The sequence below is a fragment of the Bacillus rossius genome, chromosome 6 (assembly GCF_032445375.1).
Source record: "Bacillus rossius redtenbacheri isolate Brsri chromosome 6, Brsri_v3, whole genome shotgun sequence".
Taxonomy (NCBI): Eukaryota; Metazoa; Arthropoda; class Insecta; order Phasmatodea; family Bacillidae; genus Bacillus; species Bacillus rossius.
Window position 1 is genome coordinate 71302194 of NC_086334.1, and position 18585 is coordinate 71320778.

The window sequence follows — 18585 nt, forward strand, 5'->3', positions numbered from 1 at the left end:
AATCAAACTCGGTACTTTGCGATTCATATTCGGTTTGAAGTATCACTACGGCCTTTCTTTTGAGAAGACTTCGACCACAGAATCGTGTGTAACCGCACACACTGCACTTACTTTGTTACGGACACTGACGAAGCAGATACTGTGGCTGACATCACGAGACTGGCAGCAGCTTGTGTGCCGCACGTGTGTATGGCGGCGTGTGGCGCGCTCGTAGGCCGTGCGACAAACTGTGCGCGGCACGCTGAAAAATAAAAACAATTCAACATTTAATATTTATCTTTAAAATTTATTATTTTTATTTTTTCACCTGCATTTAGTGAAAACTGCGGATGCAAAGTCCGCACAACGGCGGGCCGTCTATACTGTGCGTGCTTGCCGACCTATTAGAACACAGGCTGTGTTTTATTCCTTTTGACCTTGGTCACATCGAAACATCGCGGTTATGCAACAACACGGGTAAAAGTTATGTCCCCCGACAACCGCGTTAAATATGGAGTGTACTGTATGTAAATAAAAAAAACAAATAGATTAATGTTGCAGAACAAACCTGTTTACTTAAACTTTTGAATCAACTTTTAAAAATCTTACATCTTTACTTTTAATAAAATGGCTCAAGAAATGTAAACGTAGCAGTACTTCTAAATTGAATGTTATAGACTTCTTTTTCTACAAACACAATGAAAATTATAATAAAAAAAACCAAGAACGAGAGTAGCTGCCCTAACATTTTGCCAAAGGATCAAACTGAACTACTGGGGAAATAAAATAAACAAAGCTTTACAATTAGTTACTTTTCACTCATATCAAAAACATTTTATTAAACCAGAATTATCTTATTATGAACATACAGAAATGATAATGGTCTAAAAATGGCAGGGAGAGAGAGAAAGAGAAAGAAAACTATGGTGGTCACAAACTAATTAACATCTGAATTTGATGTTTGGTCAAAAATTACAAACCAAATATTTAACTACATTATAAAATGACCTTTTGAGGGTCCTTCACATTCGGCCAGACTACATTTTAAATCTATTATGACGACAACCACAATGTCAAATGACGATGACTCCTCTCTCTTTGACGTCTGGCTCTTAACAACCACCACAATCACTAGAGCCCATGAAAAATGGTAAATAAAACTGCCTGATTTCGGTAAATAAACTATAGGATTTCGGTGCTATATTTCGGTAAAAAAAAAGTATTTCGGTGGTATATTTCGGTAAAAAAATTTTTTTTTTTGTTAAATGAGTGCATTTGTTCTACTAATTATTTAATTTCATGATACACACACAAAGCTGTACATGATACTTGATACAGCAATCACTAGATTCCTGCGTAAGCCTTACAGAAGTGGAAATGTTGTCTAGTAGATTATAAACACATTACTTTAATTTTACATCACAAATAGTGTCTAAATTTTTACAGTCTGTGTTTATGTATTTAAACATTTTGAGTATTAAATAGGCCTATGCTATGTTCCTGCACAAAACTTTATAGAATTAATTTTTTCCTGTCAGGAGAATTGGCCACTTTGGCCAAATAGTTTGGTAAACATGTAAGAAAGGGTTCCCTAAAAAAATTTGTTAATTACAATGATTATAGTATATGTAAAATTTCAGGCTCAAAATTTTTTTGACGTGACGTCTAATAAATCGATGAACGCCGGCTGCATGCACAAAAAAGTGTCCCATTACGCACATTGCCCCATTATGCTCATTTTATATAGCTCTTTGCAATCTGAACCTCCTAGCATTGCGACCGAGTCTGTGGGGTAATTCTGTTTTCATGCATTTCAATGTAACATTTTCATTGCTCTTTGCTAACCCGTTCTTCCTAGCATTGCTGCAGAGTCCGTGGCGCAAATATATTATTTTTGACTACATCTTGGTGTTGGGTAAGCCATTTTCCTTCACGTCATCCTTCAAACACTCCCATTCGTTTCCTACTTCTCCTATCATCGTCCTATCCTTAACAGAATAACACAGATTGGATGAAGTTAAATAGCAAACATGTTTAAAAGTTTTAGTTAAAATAATCTGTTCGTTAAAGTAATAAACATATTTGAATTAATGAGTGCAAATAAAAGTAAATTTATCAATTAAATTGTAGATTTCATTTCACTCCTTTGTATCCATACAAAATAGTGATAATTCAATAAAAATGATTCAATTTTATTCATAAAAGTATGCAATCATTTCATTAATGTTTGTTATGACGTTGTCACGTTAAACTATCGTCCGTAAACCGACTTTACAGACAACCAATTTTTTTTTCTTCTCTAAATGAGATGCTCGCTGTTTGCGGTGTTTTTCACACGTATCTTTCCTTTTCCAATCTACTACCGCATTGCAAAATTTACACATCATTATCCGCTTTTCTTTATTAAAAACAAGTGAATCCTTCATGCTCGTATTCTTTAGCGTGTTCAAACACTGATACGACCTTAGGCATTAAGAAGTATCAAGTAAACCAAGTAAACTTCAAACAAAACAAACCGCAACTACCTATTTTCGTTCACTTTTAACTATGTATTTTCATGGAACGTAGGATCTTTTCAAACCTCATTTGGTCATTTCACATGACCGGCGTATTGTGACATTAAAATCCCGTAACCTCTCTGTTGTTATTTACAAGCAATACAACAACGGAACAGAGATAAGTATCTGCAATGGAAACGAATATGGCCAAACGGCTAACTTCATCCACATCCCGCTAGGAATGCTGATAAATGGTTGCCGCTTTCAGGTCGAGTGTTTGGTATTTATTTTGCTTCAACTTATCAATGGCGCATCTCATAATAAAGATGGCTTACGATGTTTTTGTTTACTAAACGAATACGCTTTGCAGCAAAAGTATTATTGTGAAACTTAATACAGTATTCATATCGTGTTAAAATTCTGACATTTCACGGTTATTTCGTGAAACAACAATAATTTCGCAAATAGTAATGAATTTCGCAGCATCGCCAGTTATTTCGTGAAAACAAAATGCTGTAAAATCAAAATAGGCGTTTGGAAACAAATTTGTAAGTGCTTAGAATGTAGTTCCAAAATCGTTAGTAAAATTTCGCGATTTCGTCATTAACGAAATTCGAGTACCTCTAACAATCACCAAAGTGAGACCCAGGAAATTATATCAATTATAATTGACTTAGCTTGTAATTCTGCTGTCTCCATCAGCTAGATGTGGGAAATTGTGAAGAGATCTGTAGAACACTAACCACGCACTCGGCATCCCTGCAAGTTGGCCCAGACTGCCGGTGTGGCCCGCAGCAGGAGAGCAGCCTCGCTCAAGGCCAGTCTGTCGGGAAGCACGACCAGGAGACGAGCGAACCTATCTTACCTATCTACCAAGAGCTTTTATTAAGAATCAAAAATAATTTAAAATTTTTTAAAAACAAAAATAGGTTACACAAAAAGTAAAAATTCTGTGACAATATAAACAGCAACTCTGTTCTGTTTTGTACTGTATTCAACTTTGAGAGACGAGTTATCGTTATTTTAGTGTTATTGGTGGGATTTTTGTTTTAACCTCTTTTTTTGTCTCAATATTGTTTGCACAAGTTTGTATGTTGGTGTTTCATCCTCAAGATAAAAATATTTTCTGTGCCCTTCCTTCCCAACAATAGTTGTAGGGAATGTCATCTTCTATACGGGTCTTTGAATGTTTTACTGGCTGTTGGTTTTTTCTTCTTTCTTGTTTACAATTAAAGCACTAATTAGTAAATATGCTATAAAAGTGCAAGTTAGGAATAGAAAATATTTTACTCTGCATTGTTGAAGTAAAATTTGTTCATCTGCTCGCAGGAATGGAAAGAGGCTGGTGAAAAATTTTCTTAGCTGAATAATCTTTGTTGAGCAGTAATAACTTTTTTTTCTGTTAAATAACAGAGAATAACTGAGTTAAATACTACACAGTTCTTACTAAAGAGTACAAGACAAAATTTCATTTGTGAAAATTAAGCACCAGATGTTCTAGAGTAAGTAGTATCTGTACATCAGATAGTTAAACAATAATATAAAACTCATTATGTAATTTAATTACAGTGTTGCCACCAAACATAGAATAATGGTGCACTATCTTGTAAAAAACTTTCTAATGGATATTTTTGTTAAAACATAGTTTTTGTGTGTGTCAGGTGCACAGGGTGGAGAGAGAAGGCAGAAGTTTGTACAGGTTTCAAGGCGTAGCTCTGCCGAAAGGAATCTTGGTGAGTTACACTGCTGGTTGCTCTGCATTTTAGGTTCAGGAAATGTTTGCATGTCATCTACATTAGAAGTGTGTTAAATTCATTAAATATTAGAGCTGGGCCTAGAATCGAAAACTCGAGTCGAGTCGAGGGTGTAGGTAAACCTGAAATTGATTTGTAAGTTGAGTTTTTGTACTCGACAGGACAAGACTCTTTAATCGTTTTCTTATAACTCGATACATGTTAGGCAGATTTAGAAGGAAGACTACTTACTGTAGTTGTTACCATGGTGCAACTTATGGAAAATTTTAATATATATTTTTTTTGTTTCATGGTCAATAGAACCCAAAACCACCGTCAACTCAAAAGTGTGTGTGTGTGGATTAAATTTTTATGGACACGATAATTGCCGTAATTTTTCCAAAAATCACTTCCAAACTGATACATAAAATACAGTAATGAAAAATCTTGATTGAGTTTGTTAATGGAAAAAATTCCACCAAAGGGGTATAAATGTTTTGAAGGTTTTTTTCAAAAAGGAAAATAGTTCTGACTCCTATAATGTGGAAAATATCACATTTGTTTGAACATTTTATAACTCATAGAATTAATGCCAAAATATTTTGGCTGAATGCATTTTTTATACGACCAACCATAACTGCAAGGGGGTGGAAAAAAATAATTCATTACTCCCTTAGTGGTACCACTATCTGTCATCTATTCAAATTGTTTGTAAATTGATAATTTTTTCCTTAAACTTTTGTCTAAAACAGTTGTTCATAAAACGAACCATTGCAGCAGGGAGATGACAATAAAAGGGGCAGGATAAAAAAAAATATATAGGTAATTTCCATACCAAGTACACTATTAAATCCATTCTTATTTATTTTAAAACCTTAAAATATTGTCTACAACTTGCATTCAAAATTTTTTTTTACGGCCAACCATTATAGCAATGGGTGGAAAAAAAGGGGCAGAAGGACAGAAAAAGTCATAGCTCCTTGTCGAATCCATTCAGATTGTTTGTAAATTGTAAAATTTTTATTTAATTTTTTTTTTGAAACAATTTTTTATGAAATGAATCATTGCAGCAAGGGGATGAAAAAACAGGGGTAGTATTAAAAAAAATTCATAATTTCCATACCATGTATTATATTCAATCTGTTCTTTTTTTAGTGTAAAACCTTAAAATATTATCAACAACTTATGTCGAAATTAATATTTTATTTGAACAAACATTATAGCAAAGGGCCGAGAAAAAAAGTGATAAAGAACAAAAAAAAAATCATAACTCCCTTAGTTGGCATGCTATTAAATTTGTAAATCTTAAAAATATCAAAAACTTTGTTTTAAACATTTTTTGATACAACCAACCATTGATGCAAAGGTTGGAATAAACAAGGGTTAAAGAACAATACAATTCATAGTCCTTTTTATGTAAAATATAGAATCTATAACAATTGAGGGACTGAAAACAAAAACCAGGTGACATTAATGTAAAAAGTTATTTAAGCACATGTTTTATAAGCAAAGTATGTTAACTTTTAAGGGCAAAATTCAGGCTACAATAATCATGTAGCACCATGAATACAGATTGCACTTAACTTGCAATGCAGAGTGGCATTTCCATTTAGAACTAAAGTAGGTTAGTGTTGTTTATACTTTAATCTAGTGGTGCACCGACATGACTTTACCGATTACCGATTCGATTACCGATTATGAGAGCAATAATCGGCAGATACCGATTCAGTTACCGATTATAATGAACAAATTTTTTGAAGTGTAATAATGCACACAAAATTTTTTATTCCCATGTGAATTTAATAACAAGATTAGGTAAAATTGAGAATACAGTAGAACCCCGATTTAACGAAGTGCTACGGTTACCGAAAATGTTTACTCTAAATCGATGTTTCGTTAAATCCGATTTACCGATTTTCAATGACCCCTGCACTCATAATCGCGTACCTACGTTTCCATATCGTAGACAGGGTCGACGCTGATATCTTGTGCTGCCGTGCTATCTCAGACTTCGTCAACTTTCCATCTTCAACGTTTTTGACCTCTCTCGTATGGCCCCCGGTTCGTACGTACATCTCGGTCGTACATACAGATTTTTAGAAACCGTGAAAAATGAGGCATAAAAAAAAGTTTAAAAATATGTAAAGTGTAAGAAATACGTTAAAGTTTATTAAAATACAGTCGCAACCTGCAGAGTTTATAACAAAAACGAGCTACATACACATTGCGTCACAGTAAAAAATTAAAAAAAAAGGCCGCAAATTGATGGAAATTTACCGTCCATAGCGCGCCGTACGCGGAGAAAGGTCATTGTACTCGGTCAGCTGCTGTTACGGCGCGGCGTGGCCGCCGGCTGACTCTCTTTGTTCGCTCAGCTGCGCAGCACTTTTAAAAAACGTATTCCAAAAACTAAACACCGCGCACAAAGCTCTTACTGAGAATATAGAGCTGTAGCAAACTGTATGTATTTGGTACTGAGTAACGGGTGCGCCATCTAGTAACGAGTAACGAAACGTTACACACGGCTGCATCTCGTTACTCGCATTTTTCGTATGTTTTACGCATGCGCGTGCATATTCGATGAATTTGCGTTACAAAGAACGATGTTTGTTTATTAAGTAAAGTATAATTTGGAAATTCGTCGTCCAAGTTTTTTACTGTTTATTAAAGGTATTGTGTGTGTAGACAAAGTTTGAGATTGGAACAGAAACAACGTAAGAAAGTATTGTTTACAAATTAGAAATATGTATGTTTTTGTTTTTTATTATCACGTATTTTCACATTTTTTTTGTTATCTTAAAAGAGATAATATAAAAAAGCCGCATTAATGAGATTTAATTGTTTCTTGGTTAACAAAAACTGTTAATTATCAAATATTGTTAATTGTTTATATTCTATTTATTATTATTTACGCGACGTCATAATGTACGCGTACGCAATACGACTCGATTCGTTGGTAGCTTTTTAATGCGGTTTCATAAGTAACGAGTAACGTAACGATACGATAGTAACGAGTACTAATTGTTATAGTAACGAATACATACGGGTACGCTTTTTTTCGTTACTTTTACACATCTAGAGAATAATGATAATGGCGTATTGGTGTGACGTGGTCACAAGTTGAAAAAACCTGGAGGATGGGAAAGGGAATATTTGGAAACGTGTGATTATTGGCTATCACTGTTACTATGCGGGCGTATTTGGAAGATAACGTGGTGAGTCAAGCCAGGCATAGAAGAGGGGGAGGGGGATGCGGACGCGGACAAAGAAACCCTTCATGACGTCATGTGTTGCGGACAGTCTATCTATCCAGGCGCGCGCAATGGCACGCACCTACGCAATTCAGTTACAGCGCCCGGAGTTTTTAAGCAATTTGAACAATTTTTTTAATTTTTTCGTATTTGGACAGATTGCAAAGGCACATATTAATATATAGTACCTCCATTCTATTACTGACACCACAGAGTGTATTTTTTAATAAGATTCCATTACTATTTACTTGCATTTTTTGGAAATCTATATTATTATTTTAATAAATTGGTGATTTTTGTTGGTTCCTGAAAACCTTTACGTTAAATCGCTGTTTTCGTTAAATCAGTGTTCGCAAAATCGGGGTTCTACTGTACAGTTATAATAACAGTATAAAGATATATAAAATACACTATTAAGTCATTGCAAAGTGTAAATTAAATTCTATTTATATTTGTTATTGTAAACAACTTGAACTACAGTCTAATAATTGTAATTTACAGTGGGTAAATTTTTGTTGCGGAAAACAAGCATTATTATCGACTATCACATAAGGTTACATCGAGAAATTACAGTTTAACAATGTAAACATGTTGCTATATTTTGTTCACTTGAGGTTATAGAAAAATGTTTCCACACTTCACTTTATTTTCTCCCTAGTCGCCATCTCACTATAATTATATAAAAATGACTCAAAACATATTCTAGCACATGTGATTTTATTAATGTTGACTGAATGTATAAAATTATAAATACTTTTTCACTTTTCACGTCACATACAAATAACACAACGGATAATGTTACCAAAGACGCCCATATGCAGTGATAAACTCTGAAAGGTATCGGGACCATGATTTTGAACTGCTATTACGACTCGAAAAGATCGATTGTCATAGAATCCACTGCAACTGCTTATATTTTGATTGCGTGCCATCTCTTTTACGTCTCTGGCTATAGGTAATGTACAAGGCCACTAAACAAAAGACGAAACATAAATAAACGTGTAGGAAAAATGTATTTTTTATTGTTCGAGGCAATGAGATCTATTAAACTTAACGAAATATCTGTAATCTTGATATGACGGAGTTAGATGTATTTTGTAATATATACAAATATTACCGTATTTCGTCCTAAAATGAAAATATTACATGGTAAAAACCTACTTAATTCGCCGGGATGTAGATAATCGCAAAGTAATCGTTAAGATAATCGCCGATTACGATTAATCGGTAAGTACCCATAATCGCAGATTACAATTCATCGGTATCCGCATCGGTGCACCACTACTTTAATCTATGGAATTAATGATAGAATCTTTGGAAAATCTGTGACATGAAAGAGAGTGATCCAGAGAGGTGTTTGGCATTTACTAATAATAAGAGTGGTAAGTTAAAATGTATGTACACTGTAATAAAATAATGTTTGAAGTGATAATGAAAAAGGATGTTGTTTTGTTTGGCCTACATGAAAATTTGCCAGTTCGTAGGTATAACAGGGTGTCGACAAATCTGGAAAACAGGGAAAACAGGGAAATGTCAGGGAATATTTTTTTTCTGGAAAAGTCAGGGAAATGTCAGGGAAATTTAACCTAGCCTCATAAAAGTCAGGGAAATTCTCAAGGCAATTAATATATTACCCTCCAAAAATTGATAGTTTCAAAACTCTTTCTGCTGCTATTAAAGATCCCCTACTAGAAGCAAAGCTTGCATTCTTTATAACCCTGGCCAATCACGTTGAATCTTTTCTCACTTTATTCCAATCAGTTCTACCTTTGGCCTCTTTTTTGCTTAGTGCTCTCACATCTGTTTTGAACAACCTAATGACAAGGTTTGTAAAAGAAGAGGTACTTAAAACAGCAAGTAGTCCTAAATTTATAGATGTAAAAGATACTAAGAATCTAACATCATTTGAAAAAATTGATATAGGGTTTGCATGTCGTGCTGCACTAAAGACCTTCAGATTATGGAGTTCCGTCGTGATTGTCGCAATGCATTAGCGAAAATGGTGTCAAAGTTGTTGGAACGTAGTTCTTTAGCTTATCCACTGACAAGAGCAATTACATGCTTTGATCCTTCTGTCGCAGCTGATCCCAAACTTCGAGCACGGCGAATGACTTCTCTGCTTGACATTCTGACGGAAAATCGTTGGCTTTCTGGTTCAACCTCTGACAATGTTCTTACAGAATTTCAGCGCATGTGTTCTCTTCCTTCTGTAACAGTATCTCTTAAGAAGTACACAAGAAGTACAGTGCGATTGGATTCATTTTGGAATAGCATTTTTCAAGAGAATGGTAGTAATCCATCAGTTCTAAGAGTAATGAAGATGATCATGATTCTGTCACATGGAAACTCGAACGTTGAATGGGGTTTTTCTGTAAATGCTGAGTGTTTAATGACGAATCAGAAGGAGACCTCATTGATTGCACGGCATATCGTCTATGATGCTGTCCTATCCTATGGTTAAGTGAGAGATGTCCCTATCACCAAAAAGTATGCAGAGGTGAAAGCTAAAGAGTCCATTGATGCTTGTTCCAAGGAAAAAGAATGGTAGCAAAAAAGGTATGCTGAAATTGCTGTGAAAGACTTGGAGGAAAAAAAAAAATTGCTGGAAGATGCTGCAAAGGAAGCAAGTCGTTTGGAAGCTGAAATAGACACACTGAGGAATCAGTAATTTTTCTGCGTAGTGCTATGTTATTTCAGTGTGGTCATATGTTTGTGTGTGGATTAGTACAGATGTTGGGATTACATTTAAATGGTATTGTTGATCTATATGCATAATATTTTATTGCTTGCAATACTTAAACTTATTTTGAAAGTTAAAACATTTGTATTGCATGGTAAGTACACTATTGTTTACTTTGCCTTTAGTTTAAGTTTTTCATTATTTGCAAACATGTTACAATGCACCGAAGGTCTGTTCAGTTAAATATATGTTTTTTATTTCCGTATAGATACTATTATGCAATCGCACGCACACACACACACTCTCCCACACCAAAACTAGGGAAACAAAATTAAAAAAATAATCTTACAATTTACAAGAAAGGTCAGGGAAAATCACAAATTTTGATCTGGAAAACAGGGAAAAGTCAGGGAATTTTGTAGAGCTGGTTTTGTAGACATCCTGTATAACCTCAAAACACTGTTAAAATATAATTGTTTATTTTCTATTGCATTAACAGGTGATGATAGTAAGAATGTAATGATATTGAAATATAAACAAATAAACATAAAATAATGCATGTGTCCTGATTTACCGGTTAGAGGTCAGAATTTGAAGATATGGATCATGTTGATAAAGATGAAGACTGTACACCTCCCGCTGATCAAAAACCTTTGTTAACAGCTTATGAAAGTACTTCATTGCTTGAAGAAGATAGTGGCATTGCCATCATCTAAAGCTGATGATGCCAATGTAACAAAAGCAGTAACAGTAGAAAGAGGCCATAAAAGAAAGCGGCAAGGCCAGAGAACTGATGTAAATAAAAGATAACGTAATACAGGAAAAGGAATATGTAGGCCATCGGAACATACTTAAAAGAGCTAAGGTTATGGGAAACATTGATAAATATACTTATTGCTGTAAGTGTGTTTACAACTTCAGTACAGCGTCATTTCAGAAAGTGTTTGATGAATTTTGGGGGTTCAGATACTGGAATCTACGAAGCGCATTCTTGTGTTGCTGTGTTACAGTTAAGCAACCTAATCACAAAATAAAAAAGATGCCATTACAAAATATAAAATTGTCTATACTGGTCATGCTCATGCTTAATGGTTACAGTGTGTGCAAAGATTTTTTTTTATTAAAACATTAGGAATTTCACACAACAGATTTGATCTTGCTATGGACAAGACAAGTGAAGCTGGGATAGCACCCAAAGATGGATGTGGGAAGAGTGTTACGAAAAATAAAGTGAGCAAAGAATCTGTGGATCATACTGAAGAACATATTCGTCTCGTCCCAAGGTACACCAGTCATTACAGTAGGCACTGCAGTAACAAGTGCCTTCTTCCAGGTCTAACATTGAATAAATTATACAAAGTCTATTGTAAATGGTGCGTTAGGCTATCAACCAGTAAAAGAGTGGTGTTACCGAAATGTGTTTAATACAAGCTTTAATTTAATTGTCTTACTGACACCTGTAATAAGTGTGACACATTTGCAGTTATGATTAAACATGCAAGTGGTGAGCCAGCATTAGCAAAGTTAAAGTAAGAGCAGGAATTACATCACAGACGAGCCCAGAAAGCTGTTCATCAAAAACGAAGTGACAAATTGAGAGATGAACAAGACAGCATCATTATTGTGTTTACTTTCGACCTGCATCAATCTTTGCCGACACCCACACTCACTAGCAACAAGATTTGTTACTTACAAGTTTTGTGGACAGGAATAGCTGCAATGTTCATGTGGGGTGAGAATGATGCTTCCAGAGGTTCACAGGAAATTGGATCATGCTTAATAAAATTTTGTGAAAACTGAAAAGATGTTAAACATATAACAGCATACAGTGACTGTGGTGGTGGTGGTCAAAATTGCAACAAAAACATTCTGAAATACAAATGAAGTGTGATAAGGATTTTGGGCTTATGGAGAACGCAAAAAAATTCGTAAACAATGTTTATGTTCCTTTGGACTGAATGGATACTGTAAAGCAAACATTGAAAAAATTTAATGTTGTGCGAATGACAAAAGAAGACTTTCTATTCATCAATGCTGTAAATAAATACTCAAAAATATCAGCACCCAAAGATGACGATGGTAACGCTATAGCATGGTGAACCATTACAGTGAAATTCCGTTACAACGTACTTCAGAATAACGTATCTTTCAGTTCAACGTATGATTTTAAATTCCCGCTCAAAACACCAATGTAAACAATGTAAAAATATTTCACTTTAACGTTAAAAACGTATCCTACCTTTCAATACAACGACCATTCTTTTCCAGTTATCAGGAAAATTCTACATGATAGTTACTGATTTTGTGCAGGGGTTCTTTAATATTAATGTACATTACGATTAATTTTTATCACTTTCAAGAATCGTTAACAAGTATAAAACGAAAACAAACATTGTATCAACGATTCATAGAATCATAGTACAGGATAGCGCGCCATTCTTCCTCCATGGATCACACACTTTAGTGCACGAGACGATCTAAACAATCGATTGCTGTCTCGCCCCTCTTCAAGACAATTGTTTTTAGCTGCGCCATCTTTTGGTTATTTATAGAGCACATTTTAAAAGTTTCAATTACCGCAGATACAAACGTTAAATAAAAATTCTATTTTAAATTATATACAAAATAGAAAATCCAATAATGTTAATTTATGCAGGTTAATTTTTGAACTGTTTGGTGTCACAACATGGCCGACACTCTTTGTTGTGCCACGAAGGTCGGAATGTTGCCTGGCACAGCCATGCTCTCGACGCACGCTACTAGTGCGCAGCTATGGTTATCTATGGATGAGAGGTTTGTTTACGTTTGACGTGGCACGAGGAAAACAATATTGTTGATTGAATATTTTAATCAGGATGGATGGCCAAAAAGATAAAAAGAAAGCAAGCAGTTTACTTTGGAGGAAAATGTGGAAATTTTAAAAGAAGTTGACAAAGGCAGGAAAAATGCAGATGTGGCACGGTCGTGTGGTTTAGTGCCCACTACACTGTCAACAATAATAAAAGATCGCGAAAAAATTATTAAACTGTATGAACAGTCATCTTTATCTGCTGGTCGCAAGAGACTTCGCCTAGGAGATGACGAGGGTATTCTATCCCAATAAATGTACATATCTGCAAAATAGTTTAACCCATTTGTCATTTTGTATATGTAGGCCTAGAATTTAGGCTACTGTGTTAAGTTCAGTAATTTTTTAAAATTCTTGTTGTTTTACAAATATTTGCTTCCAAGCTAATGTAACATTTGATCCCCTACTACTTTATTTTTAAAAATTCAAAAATACATACTACGTTTTAAAGGTAACTTTCAGAATAAAGTACTTTCATTACTAAGTATAAAAGTTGAGGCTTTATTGATGTACTTTATAACGAGATTCTACTGTAGATGGATTCGTGTTGATAAAAGAAACCCATTTGTTATGCTATTAAAGGAAACAATGAAAGAAGATATTCCATTCGAAGAGTGACCTATGCAAAGCGTTGCATTGGATGGCCAGGGGTGATTACACTTGAACTCTACCCAAAAGGAGTGAAAATAAAAGATGCGTAACTCAAAAATCTCCCAGAATTGAAACCTCTAATTTCTCCAGTTCACCGTGCTCTTTTTGACAGTTTAAACCTAGAACTGATTCCTTGTACATCTTCACTAAAATGAAATGCTGTACAAGAAAGTAGTGATGGAGAGGTACAGGCTGTAACCGTTGATGCCGTTTGAACAGAGATTGTGGCTTGGTTTCCTTTCACAAACATTCTTAATAGTTGATTAAAAATGTATGTACAGAATGTCACTTTCCTAGATTTTGCTCTTAACTAGTATAGTAGTACTTGTAAGAAGACAAGTAATAGATAAACCTCAATTATATATTTTTTTTCCAGTGCTTTATCATATTTCTAGGGCTGCAAATAATGTATATTACCCTCTATCGCATAATCGTCGCACCTACATTTTAGGGCGTCAAAATTTGGATATGAAAACTCACGTAAACGTCGTATAGTGTTTTTTGGTCCCGCTATTAGATTCCAAGTTCTTTGTTTAGGTATTTTTTCCCGTATAAAACAATGTATTTTAAAGTAGAAATCTAATATCTATTCGTACATTACCACTTATTTAATTAACGGAAATATGAAGTTGTCTGATGTGTAAATTTTCTTTTAAAGACTTTTTAAACGTTATAACATTTATCTGTTCGTCTGCGTCGCCGCAGTGTTCCGCTTATAAAAATGTAGCCAGCGCTAGTTGGCATTATGGGGCGATGGAAAAGTACCATACTGGAAAAGTACCATACTGGTATGGTACTTTTCCGTATGGCACAATTCCGCCTCTCTTCTTCGAAAAAGACGGAAAAGTACCATACTGGAAAAGTATCATACTTGGAAAAGGACGAGACGGAATTGTGCCATATTTTTTTACACACTCCATGGAATGACTACAACGCCTCTTTTCTCAGAATAGTGTGGAGAATTCGTCTGTAGACAGCGCTGTCAACTCCAACAGTTTCTTAGGTTAACTCAAATGATGCCAGATAGCAGCACGTGTCCTTTTTAAGTATGGCACTTTTCCGGTATGGTACTTTTCCGTCTGTTTCGAAGAGGCGAGGCGGAATTGTGCCATACGGAAAACTACCATATTTTACTACAAGATTCAAAAACATTTGTGGCAGCTATAAATTATATATTTAAGTATGGTACTTTTCCGTCTGTTTCGAAGAGGCGAGGCGGAATTGTGCCATACGGAAAACTACCATATTTTACTACAAGATTCAAAAACATTCGTGGCAGCTATAAATTATACATTTAAGTATGGTACTTTTCCAGTATGGTACTTTTCCAGTATGGTGCTTTTCCGTCTGTTTCGAAGAGGCGAGGCGGAATTGTGCCATACGGAAAACTACCATATTTTACTACTAGATTCAATAACATTCGTGCCATAGATAAATGAGATTTTAAAGTATGGCACCTTTCTGGTATGGTACTTTTCCGCCTGTTTCGAAGAGGCGAGGCGGAATTGTGCCATACGGAAAACTACCATATTTTAATACCAGATTCTATAACTTTCGTGCCAGCGATAAATGAGATTTAAGTTTACAATATTTTTAAATGATTTCAACTACATATTAACTTTTTTTAAAAATACAATAAACCAATAATAACTAAAGTAAACAAAAGCAATGTTTCAGTGTTCCTTAAATACAATACCTCCTAAGACATACTTACTACCTTCTTAAAATATTACTACTCCCGAAAAAAATCCATTTTAAATAACTCACTGTAATCAAATAATTTATTAGGCCAATCTTACAACTCAAGCAGCGATTGCTGTATGCTTTCTTAACAAAACGCACTATCCAATTTTTCTATATGGGATGACAGATTGTTAGAATAGGCCTATGTGTTTGGCAACAATATTGTGTATCGAAAAGTTGCATTAACCCGCGAGGGATCGGCTATAATTTACACTTATTTTTCAAAATTCTGTTATTTATTTTAATGAAAAATTATAAACCAATATTAATTAATGTATTTCATAAACAAAATATTTTTGCAAACATGCTTCAGGATAGATGCTATAAAAGTTAAATTATTTTAATATAATAATATTTAATATAAGAATTAAATAATTGTTATAAGTTTTAGAGTGCTATTGTTGATACTCACAATTTGATAATGATTGTATTTTATAAAAAATAGTTAGGTAATGTATTGTGGATCATTGTTCTTATTTATAACTTTGTACTAAATAAATAAAATATAGCATAGCCTACCATTGGCATGAGTTAAATTCTGAGTAAATCTTCATTTTATATTATTAAATAAAGTCTTTATGAAATAAATTTAGTTAATATTAATTATCTGAAAGAATTTTAAATACTTTCAGAATTCTTGTAACGCTTATTGATACATACCTACAAATAAAAATCCAAAGGTCTTAAAGAGTTTTATATATTAAAACTCGAAACAATAATAATCGTGGATGCGAGCATACCTACAAAGGTTTGTTTTAGATTTTTCCTCCAAAATATTTTGTTGTTACTTACTAAATATCTATATTACGTCAGCCAGAAAGCAATAAGTTTGTACTGGCACCGCAAATTCCAGAAATTTCCAAGACATCGAATTCAGCTGTTGCAGCTTTTAAATTTAAGTTCTTAGATTTTTTGAACATACTTTTAAAAGATTCATGTTGATATTGTCTTTACAAAAAAAAGCCTACAGATATCTGTTATTTGTTGGAAATGAGATATGGTGAATGTGTAGTGAGATCATTTGTTTCTTTTATGGCAAAACTGTGTCCTTCTCGTCCATAAACCTGATATCAGCACGTATCATACTGACAGTTGTAATTTAAAACATTGAATAATATTTGATTATGTATTAAAAATAAATTTTAAACATGTCAAATAAAGAAGGTGTTAATTCGTTCAATAATTGTAATAATCATTTTCTTGCTACATCGAATTAAATTTTATTGTTTTTGCTTTAAATTTGATTAACTGTTAAACGATAACAATTACTTTCAAATAAATGTGTGAATTTCAATATAAAAATGCTACTATGGTCTTAAGTAATGAAATGCTTATCACATAGTTCGAATACTCGAAAGACATGGGTAAATTATGGCTGGTATCTGAAGAAGCTATAGAACTAAGCAGCAATCAAATGCTTGCGATTTTATTTCAAATGTTAACTCCAGGTCACTAGTTGAAATGCAATCCATTGTATTGATCTTAGTCACGTGACCGAAAATCATAACTCCCTGACAACCCATAAAAATAAATTAAATATTGCAAGATTTAAATTATGTTTAAAATGACACGACCTATTGTCATCCTTGAGGTATATCTGTTCAATTGAGTTTTGTTTTTGGTTAATAAACTAAGTTACATAAAAAGTACAATAAAGTAAAACTCAGCGGATCATTTTACAAAACAAAATATATATTACTACTTTATTTAACCTTCTTTATGTATCTGATGGGTTGTCGGGATTCACAGTCAGTTTTCTTGGTCTGAAATCTGGCGTGGTTCTGTTTTGGTCGTGTTGGGGCTGTTTTCAGCCATGTACCGTGAAAAATACCAGAAGATTATTTTTACGTACTGGTGTAAGAAATGTAAAGATGCATACAGTTTCCTCGCCTGAGGCAGGCTCTATGCGGATGAGGCTGACATTTGTTACGTTTGTGCAGTGTTGTAAAATAAGTTTAAATTACATATCAATGCTAACCTTTTATCATACACTGCTGTAACGGTGATTCTTTTAGTTTCAAAAAGAAAAAAAAAAAAAAGAAAAAAGAAACGAGGTGTGATTTCGTCTAGATATTAGTATCTATATGTTTATTTGACTGGTAATGCTTATAACATGAAATTGATAACCTCCTATTGATTCACATATATATTATAATTATATTAAATTATTAAATCGTTGAATTATTAAATTTACATTAAAGCTCATTAAAATTACATAATTAAAAATATGGCTTGTAAAATATCTGAAATTATGGGCCGGTCCTAAACGGAATATTAGGTTTCATTTAGCGTCGGTAAACAAAAATAAAGAAATAAAACATTAGAAAAAAAACAATCCCAGAGTGATCAATAAGTGCTATAAAGTCCCAAAATAAATATTTCTGGTTTTTGATGTTGTCTACGTCGTGATGCAAAAGTGGTTAGGGAAGTTTTAAAAAAAAAAAAAAAAAAATTAGCACCGGAGGATTGGTGCTCGCTGGCCGAAACAGATATTTTATGTCTTCAGGGCGCCCTAGTCGTCCTGATTGCTGGAGGACTCGAAGGAGGCACTGCTATGTCCGGATATGGCTCTTGGACCCTTTGACCCTGTCAGACAGGGAGGTGGCTTCTAGTGTTCGAAGCGTAGCTCGCCAGGATCCGAAGATCGCAAAATCACGGAAGTCACGGATGTTTCCATAATTAAAAAAAAAATATATGTATATGTTAAATATAACTACTGAAGCATAAATACTTCTACGATGAATGTAGATGGGATAATAACTAATTAAAAAGACTTGTAGGGACAGCATCCCTTGCCGAGCTGACTTAGTTACGGCCGGACAGGAGTCTTGCGGGGCGTCTCGCCGATGATATGATTCAGTCCGTAGTTTTCCGAGTGGTAAATAAACAAAACTCTGACTTCGATATCTCGAAGTTGGTAGTACTGGCCGATGTCCGCGCGACCTACTGAGAGGTGTCCAAAACGAGTAAATATCGACTCACTCAAATTGTCTGCTACAACATGGGGCTAATCGAGGGAGGGACAGGTACCGATCTCTGGCGACTGGCAAAAGGACTAGCGGACATAGCTTATAACAGAAGTCGCCAGGGGCAGTGGTGTAGCGTGGCCATACGTTAGGAAGGCTGTGTCTTAGCCTTGAGTCGTCGGGGTTATTGGCCCAGGCCATTGCTCTGGCCAATGTTCCCTGTGAAGCCTTTTATG

At 34.4% G+C, this 18585-nt stretch overlaps 1 protein-coding gene across 8 annotated transcripts in view; it reads left to right on the forward strand.

Annotated features, from left to right (window-relative positions):
- The window catches only part of LOC134533294 (large ribosomal subunit protein mL39), a 191545-nt gene that overhangs the window by 128709 nt on the left and 44251 nt on the right, over positions 1-18585 (forward strand). For all 8 annotated transcript variants that reach the window (XR_010075293.1, XM_063370765.1, XM_063370764.1 and 5 more), the window contains one exon: positions 4139-4210. Coding sequence is in view for 7 of the 8 variants with exons in the window: in XM_063370765.1 (XP_063226835.1) it covers positions 4139-4210 (72 nt within the window). In the remaining variant the exon portion in view is untranslated. The remainder of the gene's footprint in view (positions 1-4138; positions 4211-18585) is intronic.